This window comes from Trachemys scripta, chromosome 2 (assembly GCF_013100865.1).
Source record: "Trachemys scripta elegans isolate TJP31775 chromosome 2, CAS_Tse_1.0, whole genome shotgun sequence".
Taxonomy (NCBI): Eukaryota; Metazoa; Chordata; order Testudines; family Emydidae; genus Trachemys; species Trachemys scripta.
In genome coordinates, this window is record NC_048299.1 from 63,270,316 (window position 1) to 63,297,118 (window position 26,803).

General features: G+C 42.3%; 1 protein-coding gene across 2 annotated transcripts in view; it reads left to right on the forward strand.

The window, feature by feature from the left end:
• The window catches only part of OXNAD1 (oxidoreductase NAD binding domain containing 1), a 34,492-nt gene extending 20,616 nt beyond the window's left edge, over nt 1–13,876 (forward strand). For both annotated transcript variants that reach the window (XM_034760735.1, XM_034760736.1), the window contains 3 exons: nt 4,354–4,596; nt 12,609–12,717; nt 13,464–13,876. In XM_034760735.1, the coding sequence (XP_034616626.1) occupies nt 4,354–4,596; nt 12,609–12,717; nt 13,464–13,618 (507 nt within the window). In that variant the 3' untranslated portion in view covers nt 13,619–13,876. The remainder of the gene's footprint in view (nt 1–4,353; nt 4,597–12,608; nt 12,718–13,463) is intronic.
• The last annotated feature ends 12,927 nt before the right edge of the window (nt 13,877–26,803 follow it).

Here is a 26,803-nt window from a genome sequence, read left to right on the forward strand (position 1 = left end):
ATTGACTTCAGTGAATAGGATATGGGCCCTTATTAATACACAATTTCTAAACATCTCATTTAATTGGCCTTAACATTTATCTTGAATAAAATAAACTGATTTGTAAGAGGCAGTGAAATAACATAATTTGCATGTGGTAACCTGGGTCTAAAGTTGTGATCTTCTAACTTGTTTGTGCCTCTTTTCTGAATATTGCTCTTAGATACAGCTCTGTTATATTACTTAGCTATATCTAGCATCCTGTATTTCAGAGTAGCAGCCGTGTTAGTCTGTATCCGCAAAAAGAACAGGAGTACTTGTGGCACCTTAGGGCTTGTCTATACTTACCGCGCTGGTTCGGCGGCAGGCAATCGAACTTCTGGGTTCGATTTATCGCGTCTAGTCTGGACGCGATAAATCGAACTCAGAAGTGCTCCCCGTCGACTCCGGTAATCCTGCTCGCCGCGAGGAGTACGCGGAGTCGACGGGGGAGCCTGCCTGCCGGGTCTGGACGGGGGTAAGTTCGAACTAAGGTATGTCGACTTCAGCTACGTTATTCACGTAGCTGAAGTTGCGTACCTTAGTTCGATTTGGGGGTTTAGTGTAGACCAAGCCTTAGAGACTAACAAATTTATTAGAGCATAAGCTTTCGTGGCCTACAGCCCACTTCATCCTGTATTTGTGGAACTTTCCAGCAATCATGTGTAACTAAAGGGTCACAGTTAGTAAGTTTAAATGTTTATACAGTTACAAATGGTTGACAGACAAAAATCATATGTTATAAAAGGGACCTTTATGTCAGTAATACATAATCGGTAAAGCAACACAATACTTCAGAGATGACAAAATCCCAATACTCTGGATTACACTTCGAGACAATTTAAGGCCCCTTTCTTTTTGTCATGCTAAGAGTAGTCTGATTTCTTTTCCCTCCTGCTGTTTTGTGATGGGTACTTCTTGAGGCCTTCGAGCATTTTTTATCATACATTCTCCTATCTACCACAGTTTAATTATGGTCACAAGATTTCCTTCCACGCTGTCTGTTCAGATATCATCCCTCCTACTTACTATCCTATGCCTATCGTCCATAGTTCTCTAAGTGTGGCTGCAAGGTCTCGGCTAACAGATTCTTCCAAGGTTACAGCCATTGCTGCTCTGTTTATTGACCAGAAGAGTCACAGTAAAAAATCAAGCAGTGAGAATCCCCAGGTTGATCCTAACCCAGCAGTCACCATGTGACCTTGCACTGCACTTCTGCTGCTGTTAAATCAGGTTAGTTTCGTGCATCACTGGACTTTAAATGAAATGACTTGTTTTGAAAGGCTGTGTAGAAAATGTAGGACCAATGTCACTGGCTACACACTTAATGAGATTACACAGGGACGTTTTCTATTTCTTTGGTGTTGCTCAGTAATACCACTGAAAGCCTAACTTAATCTTCCATCTCTGCGGCATCTCTGAAGCTGTTATCCGTCCTTAACACTGCTGTTGAATTTTCTAGGTGAATTCACAGGAAAATACTCAGTTCACATGTAAACTAGTTCAAAAGTTGATGCTGCAGAAGAATCCTCAGAATGTGAACTGAGTTTTCTATTAAGCAAGTGCTTTATTTCTGCAATGAGGAAAGGGGAAGGAAAAATGTAATGACCTCTTTGAATCCTGTGACACATATTTGGTAGGGAAGCCGTGAAACTTAATCAATTACATTTAATTTGTAATGCATTTTGAGATTCCAGGATAAAGGATGCTTTAGAAATTCTAAATATTATTTGTTTTATTTACTTATTACACCTGATTTTTTCAAATAGATTTTTTCATAATTAACTTTTAATACCTTATTTATAATAGTATATTTCATCCTGCGTGTTTCCAATACACTTATAATCTTAACAACTTCAAGAAGACACACTTCTGTGGATAAAGTTGTAGTGTAGTTTTTTTGCTGTTGAATCCATCTTCTTCGTCTCTCAGCCTACGCCATTTCAATGCAATGCTTGCAATTTTAGTAGAATATGCTAGTTCTATGCTACAGGGTGATGCTTCCCCACCAAATCACTCCAGAATTAATAGTCTTCACTAACACGGTGACTCTTAATACACCTCTAGCCCGGAGCTCTTTAAATCACCGCTGGAGCCCTGCCGCCGCTACCCTGGGGCTCCGGCAGCTGGGCTCGGGTGGCGATTTAAAGGGCCCGAGGCTCCCCGGGGCCGGAGCCCCGGGTTCTTTAAATCCCCGCTGGAGCCCTGCCACCGCTACCCCAATATAACGGAGTTTCACCTATAACGCCGTAGGATATTTGGCTCCTGAGGACCGCGTTATATCAGGGTAGAGGTGTAATAAGCTTCTTCTCTAATGTGGTTTCCATTAGTATGGATGCATAGGTGTGTCTTTCTCATCAGTCAGTCAGGTTATTCCATTGGTCCCTGAACTGCACAGGGGGCTGCTGGTGTAAAAAACAGTTGCCTAACTCAGAGCCCCGCCCCACCCCCTTCTCCACCCTGAGGCCTGTCTGTGCTAATTCTACAAGAGGCCAAGATGGTGAGGGATACAAAGTGGACGGGGGAGAGCACTTTTGTCTCTTCCTGTTTTATTTTCTGGGAGAAAGTCTGTCTTCCCCTGTTCCAGGTACTTCTTGACCTCTTCTGAGGCCTGGAAGAAAGAAGGTGCCTCTGTGAGGCATGGAAAAACGGAAAGAGCCTGCCAGTGTGCTGGAAAAAGGAGGAGGAACTTGGCTCAAAAATAACGCATACAGATTGCCTAATACCACTTGACTGGCAGATAAGAGGAACTCACTCATTTGTCCACATTACACAATACAATTAGCAAGGAAAGAAACATTTTGGGTTTTAGGGTGATGATGGTAATTACTTTATGGGCCTCCTGCTTTCTTACAATCCCAGTTGTGTGTAACACTCTGCTTCAAAGGATCTTCTTTCCTCATCTTGGTACAGGTAGTCTTTTGGGGCTTGGACCTTTACTAAATATATGCCTGTCACTGATGGAATCTATTCTTCATGGTAGACCTGGTTGAGACAATGTCACTTAACTCAACCCAAGATTCGCCTTTTTGATTTTGCTTTACTTATTGTTTTGTAAAGCACTCAAGACAGTAATTTCTCGGTCTGCTGGAGCCTGACAAGTGTCTAGCTTAATCTTCAGGTTCACTTCATAAATGGTTTTGTAGTAGTAGCATCCCACCAAAATGACAAATAAGGGTCAGTCTTCTAGCCTCCTGCCTCAACATTTCCTTTCTTGTTTTTTTCTCATCTTAACATGAAGTGATTTGGCCTCATCTGTTTCAATTGCTATTTCCTGATAATAGAAGAGACTTTCTGGAGGCTGCGCTTTTTGTCTCTGACTGATGAATTGCTGTTCCTGGTGGATTTCCCCGCCCCCCCCCTTTTTTTAATTTTTACCTCTCCTCCTTTTTCTGTTTGTCCCTCTTTCCTGTTTGTTCTTCCTCATCTGTGTGGTCTAGAGTGAGAACATAAGATTCTGATCAGGAGTTCTGTCTTCTATTCCTGGTTCTGCTACTAACTCGTGACCTTGCTTAATTTTTCTATCTCAATTTCCCCCTTCATGCAAGGGTGTCAGTCTGGAATTGAAAAAGCTTTCTCATGTTCCAAGAGGACATTACCCCAGTGTGATATTCTCAGGGCAGTTTCACTTTTCCATGTATTAAACTTTTTTTGCAGAGTTGCTCTCAGATACTACCTCTGTTTGTATACGACTGGAATTTTGATTTTGAGGGGGAAAGGGTAACATTTTTACCCTGTGGTTTTTGTAGTTGTTTAATAAAGCAGATAGAAATATCACTGTAAGAGAAGTTTCTTTTAGGGGGTTCTCTCCTTTTTTGGAGTGGCAGTGGGGAAGACAGCCCTTTTTAGGTCCACACAACTGCAGCATGACTTCCTCCTGTGGCCTGCCTCCTTTCCCCTTAGCAGAGTCTTTCTGAGAATAAGGGCCCTGGACTTAATGGGAATCTCAGACTTTAACCTTGGGTCTTCACAACAACACACATTTTCATGGTGTAAAAATCCTAACATGAATCACTCCTTAGTGTGAAATATCTTGCATCAGCCCTCATGGGGGAATGTCATCAGTCCTTTATTAGGGCCGTGCCTTGGCCTGAGGGCAAAAAATAGGCCCCTTCAGGGCATTCAACCAACTAACTTCAGATAACTGGGTTAATTTTGAGTGTGTGTTTTTAAAATACTTGAGCTTTCCCTCACGGGTAAAATATGTAAAAACTAACAATGATTATCTTATTCTGAAGCCCAGCTTGTCTTATGACTTAGCGATGTATGACGACTTGTATTTTGTCCTTTGCTTTTAGTTAAAGTTAAAATATTATCTTTTTTTTCTGCCCCTAGTGCTCTCTTGACTCAGAAGTGGCTCTGCGAGTGGGAGGCAATTTCTTCTTTGATCCTCAACCTGCTGACTCCCCTGTTAACCTTGTGCTGATAGCAGGGGGAGTAGGAATCAACCCATTGTTTTCCATACTGCTACACGTAGCAGATTTTCATAGAAATCAAGAGAGTGAAGAAAATGGGTATAAAATGGGAACAGTGAAGCTGTACTATAGTGCAAAAAACACAAATGAACTCCTATTTAAGGTAGGTAAAAGGAAAGTAGTTTTCTTGAATTGTTTGTTCTTTTCAGAAGGCTTCTTGTTCAGTTGGTTTGTATCAATATAGTGAGGAGAAGTGCTTCTCATAGACCAGGTCCCTCTTGTGCTAACGGCTCTACAAACACAGAACAAAAAGCGTGTCCCTGCCCCATTGACTTCCGTGGTGCAGAATCAGGCCCTGTAGGTGTAAATTTTCTGCCTTTCCCCCTTATTGCTGTTTTACTGAACTTAAATACCTCTGATTTACTTTCTGTTTGGGAACATCTGACCTTATGATCCAGTATAATGGTTGCCAAAGAGACAATTGAAAGTTAGTCACAGGTTGTCAAGTCGTTCTAATGGAAAACTAATAAAACCAGTTCTAATGGAAAATGTCTTCTGAAAAATTCTTGCTAAAATTACGCACAGGCGCATACACGTTCATGCATCTTCAAGGTGCCCACAATTGCAAAGATTACATAGTCAGGAAGCAGCATCAGTACATGCGGGGGAACTTCTAAACAAATATAGTCTTGTGGCATTAACCACAGTTGCAGTTAAAGCACAAACATTTCCAAAAGAAGCCTTCCAAATTTCTAGTCAAAAAGCTACGATTCTTGTACAGATCTAGACAAATTACCTCCTCAAAGACAATTAGCCAATTTTTCAAAAGTTGCATCTTATTTTTGATGCCTCTATTTCTGAGTACTCTTCTTAAGATACTGATTTTTCTTTCTTTTCAAGAGCACTCCTTGACTTTAGTTGGAGGTGTGGGTTCTGATCATCGTCCCTGATAATCAGACCTTTGGTATTTAAAGCTGAGTATATGAAACTAGTGACCACTCTTGAAAACAAATTGTAGTTACACCGATGGAATTTCAGAGAAGCTAGGATTCATCTTTTTTATGTGATTCACATTCTTGGCTTGTACAATAAGAATTTATCAAACTGATCAAAATTGTTGCTTCAAAACATTTTTGCTCCATGTAAACTGTAACTGAATATTGAAGTATTACACCCTGTTGTGTGTGTCTGTGCACATCGAATGGCTGAACATATTTATTGGTATTGTTTCAAAAGATTTGGTGAATGTAGTGCTGATGACTGTTGTTGGATTGATAGCCCTGCAGATTGACATCCTTTTCCCACAGAACAGCAGCATGTATTATGCAACATTATTTTTCAGCATGCAGAAAAGGTACAGATATCCTGTGTGAAGTGCAAGTTTGCCAACAGTATCCCACTAATGTGTATCAGAATCCTGGTCCAGAGATTAAAGGCTTATTTGGTCTCCTTTGGCTACATCTGGGTGTAAAAATTGTATGGCAGGCCATGAATGCTCACAAAATCGGGAGTTAGAGTGCAGGAGGGGCTGAGGGCTCCAGCTGGGGGTGTGGGCTCTCGGGTGGGGCCAGAAATGAGGAGTTCAGGGTGTGGGAGGGGGCTACAGGCTTGGGCAGGGGGTTGGGATGAGAAGGGGTGCAGGCTCTGGGGTAGGGCTGGGGATGAGGTGTTGAGGGTGCAGGAGGGTGCTCTAGGCTGGGACTGAGGGGTTTGGAGGGCAGGAGGAGGATCAGGGCTGGGGCAGGGGGTTGGGGCCACGGGGGAGGCCTCAGGGGTGCAGGCAGGCTCCGGGCAACTCTTGCCTCAAGCAGCTCCCGGAAACAGCAGCATGTCCCCCTTCCAACTCCTACGCGGAGGCACGACCAGGTGGCTCTGCGCGCTGCCCCGTCCGCAGGCGCCACCCCCACCCAGCTCCCAGAAGCAGCGGCATGCCCCCCTACGGCTTCTACGCGGAGGCGCGGCGTTGGCCATGTGGCTCTGCTCACTGTCCTGTCCACAGGCGCCGCCCCTGCAGCTCCCATTGGCCGCGGTTCCCGGCCAATGGGAGCTGCAGGGGGTGGTGTTTGGGGCAGGGGCAACATGCGGAGAGCCCCCTGGCTGCCCCTACACGTAGGAGCTGGAGAGGGGACATGTCACTGCTTCTGGGAGCCGCGTAGCAAGCCCCCGACCCCGCTCCCTGGCCGGAGTGCTGGAGCAGGGCAAGCCCCTGACACCGCTCCCCGGCAGGATCTTGAGGGACAGATTAAAAGGCCGGACGCGTCCGTAGTTTGCTCATTCCTGAACTAGGAACTGGAGTAAATTATACATAGGCCACTAAACAGCTGTCATATAGTCATGACTTGTTCATTACAGAACTGGGCTGGATTTAGTGACCTTATGGTGAAAAGTTCTCATTAACAATCTGCTCATTGCTATTGATACGTTAAAAATAATACTATTTCAACCAGTGGAAAGAAACTTTTTCATAGAAGTATAGTGTATTTTTATCTCTATGCTCTGCCTTACTGATGTACCCTGTATTTTTTTTAACTGTACCACTGTTGACCTGCTATGTCAGACATGCCAACCCTCCCTTATTTTCAGTAATCTCTTGATTTTTTTTAAATGTAATTATGAAATTACTATTCCAGGTTTAAATCTATCACTTTTGCAAGTGCGCACATGTGTGTGTGTATGTGTGTGTGTGTGTATATATATATATATATACACACACGACCACTCAGATCCTACGAATATAGCAAATAATGTTGTGGCCACTGTGAGGATCTGATAGGAGGCAAGCCGTGATGGTTTAGAATGGGTTGGGGCACTGCTGAATTAACTGTCCAAACCACAGGCTGCGTGTCGTGCTCTAGCTGCCCCGTGTATACCCTGCTGGACTATGTTAATGTGCTGTAGGTACCTAGAGCACGCCAGGGCCAGGGGGTTCCGCATGCGGCAGTGAGAGCACAACACATAGCCTGTGCTGTGGCCCTACAGATAATCACTGCAGCTTGTCTTCTATTAAACCCTTACCAGGGAGTCTGCAGGGGAGGAGAAGCCAGAGGGGTGGGAGGAGGCAATGAGAGTAGAGAAGGAGAGAGGGAACATGACAGAGGAGAGGATCATCCTGGGAAGGAGGTCCAGGGCGAGGACTGACCAAGATAATTGAAGGCCCTAAGTGGCATAGGCAGGCAGCTTTTCTCTTCCCTACACCTGCCTTTGATCATAAACATGGAGGGGATGGTGGAGGTCCTGGTTTCTTTAGGTGGAGGGGAAGGGAAGGGAGATGGAGAGAGAGATCCAAGCAACTTCCCTAATTTTTTTTCCATAAACATCCCTAAAAGTCTCAGAGCAAAGTTGGCATTTCTACTATGTTTTGATTATGTCTGGATGAAATAAGCTGAATTTTATAACATTTTTTTTAAATGTTACTTTTTTTATTTGGTTACATAAATTTCACACCCTGAAACACCAAGAGACTGAGAATTTCTTGCATAATTTGAAAACACAAAAAGTCACCTTTTTTGCATGAAATTTTGCATATGTGAATTTCAAATAACTGGGTTTGGTCAAATTTATACTGAAGAGTTTTGAGAAAGTTAAGAAGTAGAGATGGTAGCATAGGGCTGGGAATAATGCTTCCTTACATCACAGGGGGTGCTAAGGATAAAAAACATTAGCAATTATGAGGTGCTCAGAATTTGCTAATGCTAGGTGTGTAAGTACCTATATAGATTTTCTTCAAACAACATTTTTTTAAATTGCTTCTGTTTTCCTAACTCAAAAATGTGAAAACACAAATTAAATGGGGGAAAAAACTGTTAGTTCTGTGTTTTTGCCAGCCCTAGTTTTGATCAACCATCATGTTGCTGCTACAGCTCATAATACTATGTTGGTTGTTTAGTATATTATAGTCCTTGTGATAATACTTTGCCGTCATCTCAATGTTTATGTGACAGTTTAGGGATTGAGTAGTACAGCACTTGGATGTAGGGTCACTGATAACACTGTTAGTGTCAAATCAGCACAGCTTCCATAAGGGAAAATTGTCTCTCTCTAATGAGTTAGGTTATTTGAAGAAATCAGTGGCTTTTGGTCATAAAGGATTGAAGAAAATAAACACTAGGAAAAGGGCAAAGATCTGGGTGGATATAAAAAATGGCTGATCACTATGCTCTGCTCCTCTGAATGTAGATAAGTAAATGGGTTGAATGGCTGAGGTCACTACTGGGTTTGGTTTAGTACATTAATGACTTGGAGGAAGTAGACAGTGAATGGGTGAAAACTCCAGGTGAAACAATATTTTGGTTTGCAAAGACTGAAGTTTAGGAAACTCTCAGATGTATTTAAACACATTAGGAGATTGAGCAGCAAGATGGCTGATGTACAGGTTATCCAAGGTAAGATGTAAGGTGAAGCCTGTTAGTATAACATTGTCTAAAGTGCTCACATCCGCCGGTTGCCTCTGACTTCTATCATTCTCCTGCGTGAGAAAAAGAAAGTCAATGTGTGTAGGTCACTGAAGGTATCTACCCATTGCATAGCCAAATTAGAATAAAATAATTTCTTGCATATGAAATTAGTAAAATAATGCAGAAGCTGTTGTGACATTTGGCAATAATTTGCCCTCATCTAATGGAATGTCTGCATGTTTGATCACAGCACTTTAATGATATAGTTACAAAGTCAAGGAAGATGGCTATAGGAATGTCAGGGCTACTTTTATCCAATGATTGTATAGTGGGGTTGTTTAGTGTCTCAGGGACAGGAGTTAGGGGCTTAATATATTAAACTATGCAAAGAACTGATGAGTCCCTCTTCTTAGTTACTAAAACCCTGTTGCATAGTATGAGATGACACACAATGAAATTAAAAGGCAAGATATTTAGATATAAAAGGTAATGTTTCTTACTGTGTCTGTAAGAAAAAAATCTGGAAATGGTATGACGCTTGCCAGCAAGCCCTCTGTTTGTCATGTCTATTTAGATTACAAGTTCTTTGGGATTCAGACCCTCTCTCACAATGGGTCTGTGTAGTGTCTAACACTACAGGGCCCCTCATTGGGGCCTATAGACTTCATTGTAATACAAACAATAAGCAATAAATCGGGGGGGGGGGGGGGAAACATGATCCTTTTTTCTCAGTTGTGCTAGGCAAGTCAAAATTAATCAAACCTTAGGCATCCAGTTGAAAGGTGGATTGTCTGCAGGACACAGTAAAGAATTTTCCTTCTCCACGCAGTATTGCATAATTAAGACAAATGCATCCTGTGTGGCAGAGAAAGTGTTTGCTTCCACTAAAGCATCTCATGTTCTTTGCTGCTGGGGGCAGAATAACACAGTTGCACCAATAGCTTCATTCCATAGAGTAATTACTAATGTTCCTGTGTGGTTTATAAATATATACTATTTTGAATGGGGGTGGGGGTGTCAATACTTTATAAAAAATCTTCTTCTGCAATTTTGTGAGAGCATAGCCTTTATATTTGAGCATTTTGCAAGAGAACAGAGTGTGATAATGAGATGTGACTAGAGATTGCATTGCCACATTTGAATGATTTATTATGCATGTTCTTTCTTCATGATCTCTTGAAATTTAGCCTTCAGAATATGTATGAAAAATCTTTGATAAATTTGTACACCAGACTGGGGCACGCATGATCATTGCTTGGTTCTCCTTGTTATCATGAGACAACTCCATATTAAACTCCCCAGGAAACCTTTAGTGCTTCAGCAAGGATACAGAGGACCCTTTAACCCCCAAGAAAAAATTACTTGCCAAGTAGACCTTCCTTTCTATCACCTTGTCAAGTTACAGTAAATCATTGCTCTGACACTTATTCGTTTGCATGCTCTTCAGCAACTTCATAGGCAGTTTCTGTTGCCCAACTCTTCGAAAATGTAGCTCTATGGTATATTACCCACTCTATACATTATATCATATTAATGTAGTTACTGCCAGTCTCCGCTTAAATCCGCTGTCTCACGTTTCTTTTAATGTGAACGTGACTGTTCTTCCCTTCCCATCTCCCAGTCACTATGAGAAGAGAGATTTTTTCCCCAGTGGGGGTCTCATTGTCCAGCTGCCATATTCATTTTGTACATTAGTTGTCAACTGGCAGATTCAGACAGACAGAATAAAAAAAACACCTCTGACGCACGGATGCTGGGGAAGCACTGCCTTTCTCTGCATCAGTTTTTGGCATTGAGGTGTGTGCAGAATCATGGCCTGCACTCCTTGAGAGTGAATATATAGGCAATACATGTACAAGTAAGAGGGAAGCCTGTGAATCTGCTTGGGAACCTGCTTAGCCAGGTCCTGATGTCTCCAATCTTTGGGAGAAGATTTGGTTCAAAAGTACCCCAGAACACTGCACAGTTTCATATTATTGCCAACTTCTGTTCAGAAGATAATCAGGGAAGTAAAAATGGGTCAGTACGAGTGGTATTGGCAGAGCTGTTTGCAGAATTGTCTGTCTGTATGCGTTATCCTATTTGAAGTTCTCTTACTTTCATGAGCACTAAAGTTCACCCCAACATTAAAAACAAGTCTTCAAAGTGAGTTCAAGAACTTCTCTATATACCTCCCTGAATATACACTGGAGTCAAGCTTGTTCTCATTGACTGGGAGACCCATGACAGATTACTCATGGGTAAACAAACAAATGATAAAATAATCCAGGATACTTCACAGAATATAGTTCAATTTTACTTCATAATAATCTAGCAAATATCCTATAATATACTTTCTTTAAAATGAATTTGTGGAGCACTGCCAATGCCCTTTACAGTTACGAAAGCCCCAAGTAGCTTAGAATGTAGATCAGGGGTGGGCAAACTACAGCTCATGGACCAGATCCAGACCACCAGCTGTTTTAAGCTGGCCCTGGAATTCCCGCTGGGGAGCGGGGTCTGGGGCTTGCCGCGCTCCGCCGCTCCAGCCAGGGAGCAGGCTCGGGGGCCGCTCCACGCTGCTTCCAGAAGCGTAGGAGCCGGAATGGGGACATGGCTGCTGCTTCTGGGAGCCGCTTGTGGTAAGCGCTTTCTAGAGCCTGCACCCCCAAGCCTCTCCCCGCACCCCAACCCCAGCCCTGATCCCCTCTCCTGCCCGCCGAATCCCTCGATTCCAGCCCGGAGCACCCTCCTGCATCCCCGGAGCCTGCACCCCCAGCCGGAGCCTGCATCCTTTCCCGCACCCCTGCCCCAGCCCTGATCCCCTTCCCACCCTCCGAACCCCTCAGTCCCAGCCCGGAGCACCCTCCTACACTCCAAAATCCCTAGCCCCACCCCAGAGTCCGCATCCCCAGCTGGAGCCCCCCCCCCCCGCACCCTACTCCCCCTCCCGCACCCTGAAGCCCCCTCCCGCACCCTGAACTCCTCATTTCTGGCCCAACCCTGGAGCCCTCACCTCCTCCTGCACCCCAACCCCAATTTTGTGAGCATTCATGGCCCTCCAAACAATTTCTATTCCCAGATGTGGCCCTCAGGTGAAAAAGTTTGCCAACCCCTGATCTAGATAGTAACTAATGAAGTCATAGTCGAGAGACTTCATTACAGCACTGGTCTAGTAAATTTTCACTGAGAATTGGCATGAGGCCACTGGGGTTTTGGAGAGAATGATCACATTTGTGGATTACAGAATTGAGAATTAGTGAGTTTCTACTCAGGATATTAATAGGATTAAAATTTATCCTGTAGGTAGTTTTAATTTTTTTAAAAATAGGCTAGTAACATTACCAAAGGGAGGTGGTTCCAGGCTTGGACCTAAAGGCTGGACAACTGAAATGCACGACTTGTTCATTTTAAAGTAAAAACATCAGGTTTCTGGAAGGTGGAGGGAGGAAATGGGGACCAGTTTGCCTTTTTTGACAGCTTCACAGTTGCAAGAGGAGAAGCCACAAAAGAGCGGAAATAGTTATAAGATGCAAGTGTGGTTTAATTAAAAACAGTTGCAGAAACAGAGAAAAACATCAGCAGTATAATTGATAGCATATTCAGATTCCAGATAAAGAAGTCCAAAGTCCTTAAAAAGTTCTGGCTTGTTAAACTCAAACCATCAAATTCTTAAATAGAGAAAATTTGATGTGCAGAATCTTAGTAGATAGTACAATCAGCCGTGTTCTGGGATTCTGTGAACACATCTGCTTTGATTTAATAGACTCTGTGGTATGACCAAGTATGTTTAACATTCCAGAATAATATCTTTGGTTTGATGAACGAATTTCCTGGAAAGATCACATGCAGTTTCCATGTTACCCAACAGAGTTCACAAATCTGTGAAGAACTTCAGCCATATATCACTGGTACGTACTGTGGTGATGCCTAGAGATTTTAAAGTAATTGGTTCAGTGGGAGTTATGATCATAGTGTTGTTCAGCCTATACTTTGAGATGTTTGATGTGCATAATCTAATGTTTTATAATATCTAAAAAAAAATCATACAAAATGGGATAGGAGCCCAGTGGATAGGTGGGAAAATTAGTACATGAGAAACATGAATGATTTAATTGTATGTACTTTTTGGTCCTCTGAATCATCTCAAGTATGCTTGCACAAGTTCTGTTACACTTATGGCTGAATTGTTTCTACTTGCTGTTAATTCTTATTTACACTTCATTCCCAGTCCTCTTCTCTGCGCTCTCAACACTTGTATTTACTTTGCTTAAAACTGCAGTGACAAAGCAGGATAAACCCACAGCCTTTAAGGTGTCCTTGGCATAGAGAGTGATCTATTCGCAATGAAATTATGGGATATTTTAGTTGTATAGTATTGTGTTACTGTTAATGGCAATTGAAGAACTAATATCCTGTAAATTGACACTGTGTTTTCTTAAACACTGATCTAAGCTTTCAGGTGACTAAATAGTGTGTGTGTGTGTGTGTTTCCTAACTTGAGCAACCTTAAACAGGCCTGATTTTCAAAGGGCCGGTGTTGAAACACCAGAATCACTACTCCATGTTAGAAACTTTAGGCCACTGCCTTTTGACTGCGTAAATATCTGCCTTCATATGAATTTCTGTTCTTAACTATGTGTGTTCTCTTTGGTAGAGGGAAGAATATCTGAAAAGGAACTAGAAAAACATGTGTCTAAGGATACTTTATGGTACATCTGTGGTCCACCTCCAATGATAGAATCTATATCCAAACTACTAGAAAACTTTGGTGTTCCTACAGACTGCATTTACTTTGAAAAGTGGTGGTAGCAACAGCTACTTAGCAGAAAATAAAAACTGAAAACAACTAATCTATGTATTTTGATAAATAAAGTGTCTGAAATGCACAGAAGATGGACTCTACTATGACCTCACTGACTGCAAGATTTCACTATACGCACATGACATCTTCTTGTATTTAGTAATAATTCCTAAATTATCCTATAATGCACTCTGATTTGGGTCATTATTGTTTTATTGCTTTTGGAAAAAAAAGTGTATTTTGTATTAAAGACATGAGCCATTTTATTTTTGTATTTCATTTATTTGCTATTGATTGATTTGTGTAATACTCTTTGTTAATTAGGCAGCTTTTTAAACAGTCAAATACTATTTTCATTACGACTATAACTTAACTTGCAATTAACTAAATGTGTAAAAATGACCAGATGTAGTCTGTAATGTATTAATTCAGACCATAATTTTGTAAGCGAAGCAAGGCCAGACTGGGTCACTAGTTGGTGAGGGTCTCATCTCCCAGCTGTTGCAGATAGTGATATTGACACAATACCAATAGTGACACAATTCCCAGAGTCCTATTTAGATGCTGCAGCTTGATAAGGGTGCTGTTTTCCTGAGACTTACATCTCATTCAAAGAAGAGTAAACAGTTCTTGACCACTTCTGGATATTAAAGATCCTATATTTTCAAAAGTCTAGAGTAGTCTCAGCTTCTTTTGGGCTAATTCTAAATTGCATTCTGCTTACCTAAATTTTATTTAATTGGATAATTTACCCATTCACTTTGTTGTACAAGGGGAGAAAGCCATTTAGAAGGACTTCTGTATGCCACTGCCAACTGTGTTGGTGGTAAGTGAAAAGAGCGGTATACTCTGGTATGAGTATAGTTTGTAATTATGTGAAACATTTGAAGCTAACAAAGTGCTAAATAAATTGCATAATACAGTAGAACTTCAGAGTTATGAACTGACCAGTCATTTGGAACCAGAAGAATCAAGCAGCAGCAGAGACAAAAAAAAAAAAAAAAACAAAACAAGTGCCAAATACAGTATAGCACTGTGTTAAATGTAAACTACTAAAAAAATAAAGGGAAAGCAGCATTTTTCTTCTGTATAGTAAAGTTTCAAAGCTGTATTAAGTCAATGTTCAGTTGTAAACTTTTGAAAGAACCATAATGTTTTGTTCAGAGTTATGAACATTTCAGAGTTATGAACAACCTCTATTCAGGCCTGAGGTGTTGATAACTCTACTGTAGTATGATTTGTTAAGATATTTAAACATGCATGTGATTTGTTTGTTGAAGACTTTTCTCTTAAGCTTGATAATGAGCTTACTGATTTTCTCAGCATCCATGCAGAAGAGAGAACTCCTTGAAAAGGAATTATACAGGACTCAGTTATTACAAAAGACACTCACTTTCTTTTCCTGCAGTACATACACATCCCTTCTTAAAGATAAATAAATGGAAAAGAGGTCACCAACATTCATCTTGCATTTGCTTCCCCACATTCATGTAGGAGAGGTACGTATCAATTCTTTTATTGTTGTCAACATGGATTCCACTCCTGCTGTGCTTTTGGCCATCAGTTTCACTTGGGGGCCATACCTGTGCCCTAAATGTCCTTGCACCTCCAAGTCAAAGGGCATAAAGGGTGAAGAAGGCCCAACCATTCTTCAGTTCCTTCCTGCTGCCTGTAGCAGTGAAAAAGGATCCTTGCCATGTCCATCTGCTTCTCTGCACCATGTGCTAATATTAGTTAGTAGACTTTAGTTGTTAGATTCCAAAGCCAGAAAGGACCAAGGTGATCATCTAGTCTGACCACCTGTATAACACAGGCCATAGAATGTCCCCAAAAATAACTCCTAGAGCATCAATGAAAAACAGCTGATCTTGATTTAAAAATTTCTAGTGATGGAGAATCCACTGTGACCTTGGTAAATTGTTCCAAGGGTTAGTTTATATAGATAGTTCTCTGCCCAAAAGCTCTCTTTAGGCTAGAGCCCTCCGTGTACAACATTATGGGAGAAGTAAAATCCATGGGGTTGAAAATGTGTTCCCTCATTCAAAACTTCAGTGCCATTTAATGACCAGCACTCCCGATGCCTCTCTTGCCTGGTGGAGGAACATATTCCTGAGCGATGTTATATATGTCACTCCTCTCAGCAAACTCAGAAAAGTGGAGGTGTCTGCCCAGTATTGTTCCTCCTCGAACTTTCAATGCAAGTCCTTGAAAGGAAGGATGCAACTTGACCACAGTCCTCCAGTTAGTCCCTCTCCATGAGCGATGGGTGAGTCAGCCCCAGTCATTCCAGTATTAACAACACATCAGTCCAGGTTGGTTGTTGGTGCTGGACCCATGTCGATTCTAGTATTAACAACCTCAACAGGCATAAAGAAGCACTACTCCAGAGATGAGACAAGGCACAGGTAACTTCCAGTGCCAACCACGTGGAGAAACGAGTCACCAAACTTCTTACTTATCTCAGTCTCAACACTCTTAAGGATAAAAAGCAGCAAAAGGGCCCCTCTGGAGTCCTGGTACTAAGAGTGTCAGTGGTTCCTACTAAATCTACTGACCAGCCTGCATATTCTGCACCTTCCAGACTTAGATTCTCCCTCCCCAAAGAGGCAGTACAGACCATCCCAGCCAGGTCAACTAGTGCAGCCTTTGGTTCTGGAAAGACAGAAGGAGGAAAGCAAAGAATAGCTTACTTTCACATATGTTCATCCTGCCCACAGGAAGTTCATCAGATTCCTAGTGTGGATCTCTTACTATTCCTGTCCTTTGGTCTTTCCAAGGTACTGAGGATATTCAACAAATACTTGACAGTTTTGGCAGCTCTTCTAAGGAGATAAAAGATGAGGGTTTACCCTGGCCCATACATTCATTACTACCTGATCCAAGGAAGATCACCCCAGAAGGATTCAAATAATCTTAAAGCTTTTTTCACTCTGAGCCTCAAAAACTGAGAAGTCGTCTCACTTATTGTGACTTAAAGCATAGAGTTCATAGGAGCAGCGTTAGATTACAAATCAGTAAAAGCTTACCTTCCACCAGGAGCGATTCCAAATTATAGTGACTCTCATCGACTGACTTAAAGCTCACTTAGACACAAGGGAGGATATGCCTCAGACATTGAGAACAGTGGTCTCAAGCACTTGTGTCACAGTTGTCACACTTAACCTACACTCCACAGATGGCCGGTTGAAATCAGCGTATTAGCAGGCATCACATTGATGTATTGGGCACAATACATCCAGAAGTCCTCTCCTTGTTAAATTGGTGGAAAGACCACCTTCGGGTGTACAACGGAGTAGCCTCTGCATCTCCATCTATGAAGCCTGACAGCTGATGGCTCACCTTCAAATTTAGGCAGCTTCCTTCTTCCAAATTCTGTAGTCCCTGCGGGAAACACAGCTACATATAAACCACTTAGAGCTTAGTGCTATCCACTTGGCATTCAAAGCCTTCCTACCTCCATCCCATATATAGCCACAAGCCAGCTGGTGACAGCACATTATGTTAGGAGACAGGGAGGACCAGTTGGCTCTGGTCTTCGTCTATTTACCACCAGATCACACCACTGCTCCTGCATCTGCCAGAGATTCAGAACTCGCTAGAAGATCACGTCAGCAGACAGGTCTCAGACAACACTGAGTGGTTGATCAAGAACCAGTGCTGCAGAGAGTCTTTCACAAACAGAGCTCTAGACCTATTTATTTGCCACAGATCAGAACAAGCAATGCCAAGTGTTCTGCTTGAGTGGGGGGCTCCAATCCAAGCTCACGGTCAGACACTTTTGTCATCCCCTGGATACTGGGATTGAGGTATCCCTGCCCCCTGCTCGTCATGATACTTAAGGACTTGAGGAAACTAACGGAAGAGGCAGGGTTGATGATCATGAGACCTCTGGCCAGTGGCCAAGCAGTTCTTGTATTTGGATTTGATGAACCTCTCAGTACCTTGCTTCAGTGGTTCTCAACCTTTCTGGACTGCTGTACCTCTTTCAGGAGTCTGAGGCCAAAGCTTCGCCACCCGGGGCTCAAGCCCAAGCTCTGCTACTTGGGGCTGAAGCATGTAACTTAACTTCGTGGGTCCTGGGCAGTTGCCACCCCCTAACACCGGCCCTTCACTTGCAACACGCGTAAACTCATCCCACGACCTCCCTGGGAGGTCGCAGCCCACAGGTTGAGAAATGCTGATCAAGAGTTGATGTACCCCCTGGAAGACCTCTGCATACCCCCAGGGGTACATGTACCCCTGGTTGAAAAACACTGTCTCACGTGATCTAGCTGACAGATCCTACACCCAGATCCAGCTTTGTTACATTTGACGGTCTAGATGCTTGGCTGGATGATATCACCCAAAAGTGTCTGTTCACCTAAAGTTCAGAACATTATGCGGCAAAGCAGGAAACCCTCCGCTGGAATGTCTTAGAAAACTCTCTTTCACTTAGCTTTATATGTGAGCATATCAGCACCAGTTTCTTTAACACCTGTTTCAGCGCTATTGGCCTATTTGCTACCCCGGAAGCAGTCTGGACTTTCAGTAAGTGACAGAAGTGTTCATTCAGTACTAATAGCTGTGCATCACCCTCCTATCCAGTGCCACGTATTTTCTCACCCTACAAGGTCTAGATTCTTTAAGGGCTCTATTCATGTTTTTCCTTCAGGCAGAATCCCCCTCCCCTGAACCTCAATATCATAGTAACAGTATTGATGAGTCCCCAATTTCAGCCATCAGCAACCTATTCCCTTAACCTCCTATTGATGAAAATTGCCTTTTTAGTAGCCATTACATCAGTTTTAGAGATAGAGGAAATTCAGGCCTTCATGGCAGGTTCCCCTTATACAGTGTTTTATAAAGATGAGGTTACTTTCAGGCTTCAGCCCAAGTTCTTGGCCAAAGTGATTTCAACGTTCCAAATGAACCGAGGATGGAAAATTCGTTACTAATTTCCTTTCTGGGACTGACTTCTCCCCCAGTCAGTTACTAATAGGCTGTAGGGAACAGTAAGGAGAAATAGTAGGATACCACTGCTTACACGTGAATCATCTTGTTTCCAAAGGATGCGTCACAGTAATGAAGAGCTAGCTGGTAGTGTATTGATATGGGTCCATCTAGCAACCTTGGCAATTTCCTGGGCGGTAGTTGCTCTTTGGGTTCAGGTTGCTGCCATAGAGCACTGAGCTAGTTAGGGCTTTACATTGTCACCTGTCACAGTAATAACTGGTCCCTGTAGCTCCTATTGCTTTTCCTGGGGCCAGAATGGTTCTCTGATGCACCATTTTATTCTTCTGGCAGCACCATCCCTATCTACCAGCATCCACAAATGGGGGTCTCCTACTACCCCTGACAATGTTGGAGCCCCTGGAAAAATTAACCACACCACCTCCCAGCACGCTGGGAGAACTGATTAGAAATATTTGCTTTCTATGGGTCAGGGCTGCGGGAAGGCATCAGGTGTGGGATTTGCATTTGACAGCCAGAATTCCCACAGGCAGCAAATGTAAGTTTAAATGGGTCAGTGTGGCAGCCTGATGTTGCTGTTTTAAAGAAAAATAGTTGCTGGTTTGCTCACACCAGAAGTGCAGCGGGAACAAAGCAGTTGTCCACATAAATAAATGTCAGGATGTGTTGTGTTAAAGAGATCAGAACTGGCATTTCAAAGCTTAATTTGGAGGGAAGCCATAATCTGCCTGAAAAGTGAGATTCTGTGCCATTGGCAGTGCTAGAGCCCTAAAGAAGAGGCCAGAAACCAGTTTCCAACATGCTTTCCATTTCCCAATTAAAAGTCAATCTTTAAACATAGATTCCCTATGACTCTTAAGCCATTAAACTGGGTTACACTATATCAATAGGGCATATTCTCCCTGTATCACAAATACTATCCGTTTCACACCCTGCTCCCTCAAACTTAAACATTAACAGAAAGTTAAACCAAGCTGGCCACTTAACAAATGACATTTCATATCCTTTTGTAATTATCACCTCCAACCACACCGCTGGCATCCCATGTTATATGCAGATTGAGACTGGGACAAGGACATGTCTTGTTTATTGTAAGTGGTTATTTACATCTAAAGTATTACAAAAATAATTTCAGCAATATGAGACCATCTGCATGAATAGGCTCAGAACTAAGATGTAATTCAAAAAATAATCAGATTCATAATACGTTTTCTTACCTTGTGACCTTTTAGCCTGTTGGTGAGCGTGCAGGTTTCCTTTAATTACATTGCACACAGAACATCTTAAATTCATACACAACATGGTTGTAAAAATTCTGACCTACCTGGAAAATTTTCTTGTGGTCCAAAAATCCCCATGTAATTGCTACACTAAATTATGTTCTTTAGACTCATCACTAACTAGTTGTTTGTGGTGATTCTTTACTTATGAATAGTTTGGCATCTTTCTTCTGCAGCTTAATGGTGTAATAGTGAAACACCAGCATTTTCATACCACATAGTAATTTATAATTCATTTGCTCTGAAGCCATCTTAATGGAAGTATTATTCATGCCGCATAGACACATGCAGGCCAGTAGCAAGAGTGTTTATTTAGCCTATAGTGATAGGAAACAGGAAGAAGCCTCTGCTATTTAAAGAGCACAAATTTAAAGAGAAACACCAATCATCCTGTTGATTGTTTTGAAGAATCAATGTCGTGTTCAAGCTTTGTGTGGTAAACAGGGATAGGCCGTTACTAGAAAAAGTGGGACACTTGGAAAAACAATTTTGATGAATTCTTATGTGTCTTTTTAAAAAATGGTTTTCAAGGTACCCTTGTGTTGGTACTATATTAAATTTAATGTATTCCTAATTCCTTTTCTATCAGTCATCATGAGCGCATTTAGTATTGTGGGTATGATGCAATACTCTTATAGGCCTTCCATTAATTAACTAGTTACCATTAGCACATCACAGATATCCACTGCTTTCGCTGGCAGGGAGTTTTAGAACAAATAAAAGAAAGCTCTTACACTGTGAAGACTTTTTCCTCGTATGGATGAGGTGCTGAACATGGTAATTGACTCCAGTCAACAGTATAGGTAGACTGTTGCTGATGAAAATTTTTGCACTGGTAGTCAGCCCCACTTAAATGAGACTCATGTCACCATTAGCAGCGCTGGACATGAGTTAAACTGTGGGTAAAATCTGTGAAAAGTTTGCTGGTTTAATAAAGGTAAATTTAATGTTTAAATAGTCACATCAGACCTGTGCATCACTGGCATGGTGAGGTATTAGCACATCCTTTGACTGAGCTTTCACCGCTCCAAGCACACACAGACCAGGATTTAACTCACCTGGAAGCCCTTTCCTAACTGCAATCAGTGCTCTCTGTTGTGATGTCAGCCCTCTACAAGGCACACAGCTCACCCTCTGGCATGGAGAAAGTCCCTGGGTTGCTCAAACTTGGTCTTCCCTTGGCTTCTTGGTCAAGACATAGGCATAACAGGTGGCAGACAGGCTTGTCCCACTGAATACTAGAATCTGTTGACCACAGCGAGGTAATTCTCCTCTGTGCCTGTTAGATCTGGCTTGAAGATGGTGCAGGAGGAGGGGAAGGAAAGGGGACTAGCTACTCTCCTTGCCTCTTGCCTTTGAGAACCAAATTGGTTTGGGGAGAACTATCTGAAGGGGGGACACTGCTGTGAAGCTGGTTATGCTCCTCTGGCAGAGAAGCAAACTGGAGCTTTCTCTCCTACACTGCACAAAGCAACAGAGAGGCCTTATCTCCTGCAGCTGGAAGCCAACTCCCTTATCTTGCCCCAAATACCATGCTTGTTTGGATTGGATACCCATGTCTGGGCAGTCCCAGCCATTTGCAGGCTAGACTGAGTATGATTGGTTGTTTAGGCATGTCAGTCAGGCTCCTCACCTAGCAATTCCTTTTCTCGTCTGTGGCCCCCATTGTCCCGGTTTCAAGCACCACACCTGGACAGTCACTTTCACTTTCTTGGCCTCTGTCCCACTCTCTTTCAAACCTCTGAGTGGCAAGGAGAGCTAACACTAAATTAGCTAAATTAAACAATTGCATGATCTTATCATTGGAACTTTGCTCTCTCTCCCCTTCTCCACCCCCATCACAGCCACCTTGGGACAGTGGGTGAGAATTTTCAAAGTCAACTAGGGGATTTACCCAAACAAGTCCTGTTCATTTGAGTGGAACTTGTGTGACTAAATCCCTATTTGCCTTTGCAAATTTCAACCATTGCACCTGGCTACTGGTAAGTAATTAAAATCTCTGACTATGAGGTGTCTTGGAGTGGCAATCATTGCCAAAATTGGACCTCTGAATATTTCAGGATTTGGAAATAGTGTACACAAATCACTAGGGTGTGAAGAGGTCAAACGCTCCCAGAGAAAGGGTTTTTAAATTTTCAGTACAGTAATTATAACCCAATAAAAGAATAGAGAACTGTGTTTTCAAGATTTTTCTAATAATCACTCTGAACCTGCAAGTGATTGAAAAGTGTATCCATTGAAAAAAAAATATTGTACCTTTTGGCATGATATCTCCTCAGCCTTGTGTACATGGAGGAAGTGGCATCAGTTTAACTGAAGGTATCATTTTAAACCAATATAGTTCAACTGGTGCAAACTCTCTGTGGTTTCAAAGTGGTTTATTGCAGTTTAGAATAACCAGATTCCTAATTGATTTAATATAGATCACATTAGTCTAGTTTAAATTGAAATTAATCAGGAGTTTAATTAAATAAGTTTTAAATCACCCCTTTCATTAATCTGGTTCAAATTTCTTTAGTGAATCTGGTACAAGGGTTTAAACTCAGATCCTTATGGATATTTAGGCTTGTCAGGGTTCCCTCCCCACTCTGAACTCTGGGGTACAGATGTGGGGACCCACATGAAAAAACCCCTAAGCTTATTTCTACCAGCTTAGGTTTAAAACTTCCCCAAGGCACAAATTCCTTCCTTGCCCTTGGTATCACTGCCACCACCAAGTGATTTAAACAAACATTCATGGAGGGCCACTTGGAGCCCTACCTCCCCCAAATTATGCCCCCAAACCCCTACACCTCCTTTCCTGGGGAGGCTTGAGAATAATATCCTAACAAAGTTACAAAAGAAAAAAAAACAGGGATAAACCTCCCTCTTAGCACAGGGAAAATTCATAAGTTAAAACAAAAGATAATATAACGCATTTCCTTGCTATTACTTACTATTTCTGTAATATTAGATGCTTAGTTCAGATATGGCTTAGGGAGATGTATTTTCCCTGCCCTGGTTCCTCGCTGACCCGGAGAGAACAAAGGAACACAAAACAAAAACCTTCCTCCACACATTTGAAAGTATCTTCTCCCCTTATTGGTCCTTCTGGTCAGGTGCCAACCAGGTTCTCTGAGCTTCTTAACTCTTTACAGGTAAAGGAGGGATTAACCCTTTACAGGTAAAAGAGGGATTTTATGCTACTCTTAGCTGTATGTTTATGACAAGGCTCTGAACTTCCATTAAAATCAATGAAAGTTAGGAGCCTAAATATCACTGAGGATCTAAACCTTATTAGTCTCTCCTTAGTTCTTTCAAATAGGGACCAGTGAACTAGTTAACCAGATTTGTAACCTCAGCAACTAATGCTAATAGAATATTGCTTTAACCACCCACCAGCATGACTGATTGTGCTTGTTTCTAGGCCAAGAGTGTGAAATAAGATGCCTCCCACTCACATTTGTTTCTTCTTTTAGCTTTGTAAATGTTTGACATCCAATTAGAGCAAAGTAGGTCATCATGTACAACCAAACACATTTTCCAGTGGAAATTCACTATTTAACATACATGGTCTTTATATCAACTATTTTCCTAGAATGCTGGTTGACTTATTTTTTAATTCAGAGAAACTTAGTAAGACAGAGGCTGTGTTTTAAGGCCCAGCTTTATACTCAGTTAGTGAAAAGATACTGTGTCAATAAAATCTGCAAACAAATTTTGTTAACTATCCAGAGTACAGTGTTTGTATTAAAATAGAAAATAAATGAAAGAATGTTTAGGGTATGGGAACATGCCTTTGCCTCAGGGTACAGAATGAACTCACTGTAAAGTACCATAAGTTATGAAAATTATTTACAGTCCTGTTTTTTTTAATATTCTGTTAAAATAAATACCCTTCAGTTATTGTGGGAAAAAAATACTAACATGTTTTCTCAAAAAGAACAGGAGTATTTGTGGCACCTTAGAGACTAACAAATTTATTTGAGCATAAGCTACAGCCCACTTCATCGGATGCATAGAACATATAGTAAGGAGATATATATACACATACAGAGAACATGAAAAGGTGGGAGTTGCCCTACCAACTCTAAGAGGCTAATTAATTAAGATGAGCAATTCTCAGCAGGAGAAAAAAAAACTTTTGTAGTGATAATCAAGATGGCTCCAATCCCTCAGACAGAGATAAGCACCTACGAGATCTCTATCAAGCATTCTTAAAACTACAATACCCACCTGGTGAAGTGAAAAAAACAGATTGACAGAGCCAGAAGAGTACCCAGAAGTAACCTACTACAGGACAGGCCCAACAAAGAAAATACCAGAACGCCACTAGCCGTCACCTTCAGCCCCCAACTAAAACCTCTCCAGCGCATCATCAAAGAGCTACAACCTTTCCTGAAAGATGATCCCTCACTCTCACATATCTTGGGAGACAGACCTATCCTCGCTTACAGACAGCCCCCAAACCTGAAGCAAATACTCACCAGCAATCACACACCACTGAACAAAAACACTAACCCAGGAACCTATCCTTGCAACAAAGCCCAATGCCAACTCTGTCCACATATCTATTCAAGTAACATCATCATAGGACCTAATCACATCAGCCACACCAACAGGGGCTCGTTCACCTGCACATCTACCAATGTGATATATGCCATCATGTGCCAGCAATGCCCCTCTGCCATGTACATTGGCCACACCGGACAGTCTCTACACAAAAAGAATAAATGGGCACAAATCTGACATCAGGAATCATAACATTCAAAAACCAGTAGGAGAAAACTTCAACCTCTCTGGTCACTCAGTAACAGACTTAAAGGTGGCAATCTTGCAACAGAAAAGCTTCAAAAACAGACTTCAATGAGAAACTGCTGAACTTGAATTAATACGCAAACTAGATACCATCAATTTAGGCTTGAATAGAGACTGGGAATGGCTAAGCCATTCATAGAATCATAGAATATCAGGGTTGGAAGGGACCTCAGGAGGTCATCTAGTCCAACCCCCTGCTCAAAGCAGGACCAATTCCCAACTAAATCATTCCAGCCAGGGCTTTCTCAAGCCAGGCCTTAAAAACCTCCAAGGAAGGAGATTCCACCACCTCCCTAGGTAACGCATTCCAGTGCTTCACCACCCTCCTAGTGAAATAGTGTTTCCTAATATCCAACCTAGACCTCCCCCACTGCAACTTGAGACCATTGCTCCTTGTTCTGTCATCTGCCACCACTGAGAACAGCCGAGCTCCACCCTCTTTGGAACCCCACTTCAGGTAGTTGAAAGCAGCTATCAAATCCCCCCTCATTCTTCTCTTCTGGAGACTAAACAATCCAAGTTCCCTCAGCCTCTCCTCATAAGTCATGTGCTCCAGACCCCTAATCATTTTTGTTGCCCTCCTCTGGACTCTTTCCAATTTTTCCACATCCTTCTTGTAGTGTGGGGCCCAAAACTGGACACAGTACTCCAGATGAGGCCTCACCAATATCGAATAAAGGGGAACGATCACGTTCCTCGATCTGCTGGCAATGCCCCTACTTATACAGCCCAAAATGCCGTTAGCCTTCTTGGCAACAAGAGCACACTGTTGACTCATATCCAGCTTCTCGTCCACTGTGACCCCTAGGTCCTTTTCTGCAGAACTGCTACCTAGCCATTCGGTCCCTAGTCTGTAGCAGTGCATGGGATTCTTCCGTCCTAAGTGCAGGACTCTGCACTTGTCCTTGTTGAACCTCATCAGGTTTTTTTTTTGGCCCAATCCTCTAATTTGTCAAGGTCCCTCTGTATCCGATCCCTACCCTCCAGTGTATCTACCATGCCTCCCAGTTTAGTGTCATCTGCAAACTTGCTGAGAGTGCAGTCCACACCATCCTCCAGATCATTAATAAAGATATTAAACAAAACCAGCCCCAGGACCGACCCCTGGGGCACTCCGCTTGAAACCAGCTGCCAACTAGACATGGAGCCATTGATTACTACCCGTTGAGCCCGACGATCTAGCCAGCTTTCTACCCACCTTACAGTCCATTCATCCAGCCCATACTTCTTTAACTTGGCAGCAAGAATACTGTGGGAGACCGTATCAAAAGCTTTGCTAAAGTCAAGGAATAACACATCCACTGCTTTCCCCTCATCCACAGAGCCAGTTATCTCATCATAGAAGGCAATTAGGTTAGTCAGGCACGACTTCCCCTTGGTGAATCCATGCTGACTGTTCCTGATCACTTTCCTCTCCTCTAAGTGTTTCATAATTGATTCCTTGAGGACCTGCTCCATGATTTTTCCAGGGACTGAGGTGAGGCTGAATGGCCTGTAGTTCCCCGGATCCTCCTTCTTCCCTTTTTTAAAGATGGGCACTACATTAGCCTTTTTCCAGTCATCCGGGACCTCCCCCGATCGCCATGAGTTTTCAAAGATAATGGCCAATGGCTCTGCAATCACACATTGAATCTATTTCCCCATGTTAAGTATCCTCACACCTTCTTGTCAAACTGTCTGAAATGGGCCATCTTGATTATCACAACAAAAGTTTTTTTTCTCCTGCTGATAATTGCTCATCTTAATTAATTAGCCTCTTAGAATTGGTAGGGCAACTCCCACCTTTTCATGTTCTCTGTATGTGTATATATCTATCTCCTTACTATATGTTCCATTCTATGCATCCGATGAAGTGGGCTGGAGCCCACGAAAGCTTATGCTCAAATAAATTTGTTAGTCTCTAAGGTGCCACAAGTACTCCTGTTCTTTTTGCGGATACAGACTAACACGGCTGCTACTCTGAAACCTAACGTGTTTTCTGTGCATGAAATGGAGTGATTTAAATTTAGCCGCGATTATCCAAATTACATGGACATTTGAAGTTGTATGATTATTTTCTCCCTGCGGTGTTCGGCAAATTGCATTATTGCTTTTAGATGTGGACTGTAGTTTAAAAAAATAGCTTGAACATGCATGATGTGCACTTAGAAAACACATTGTATTGAG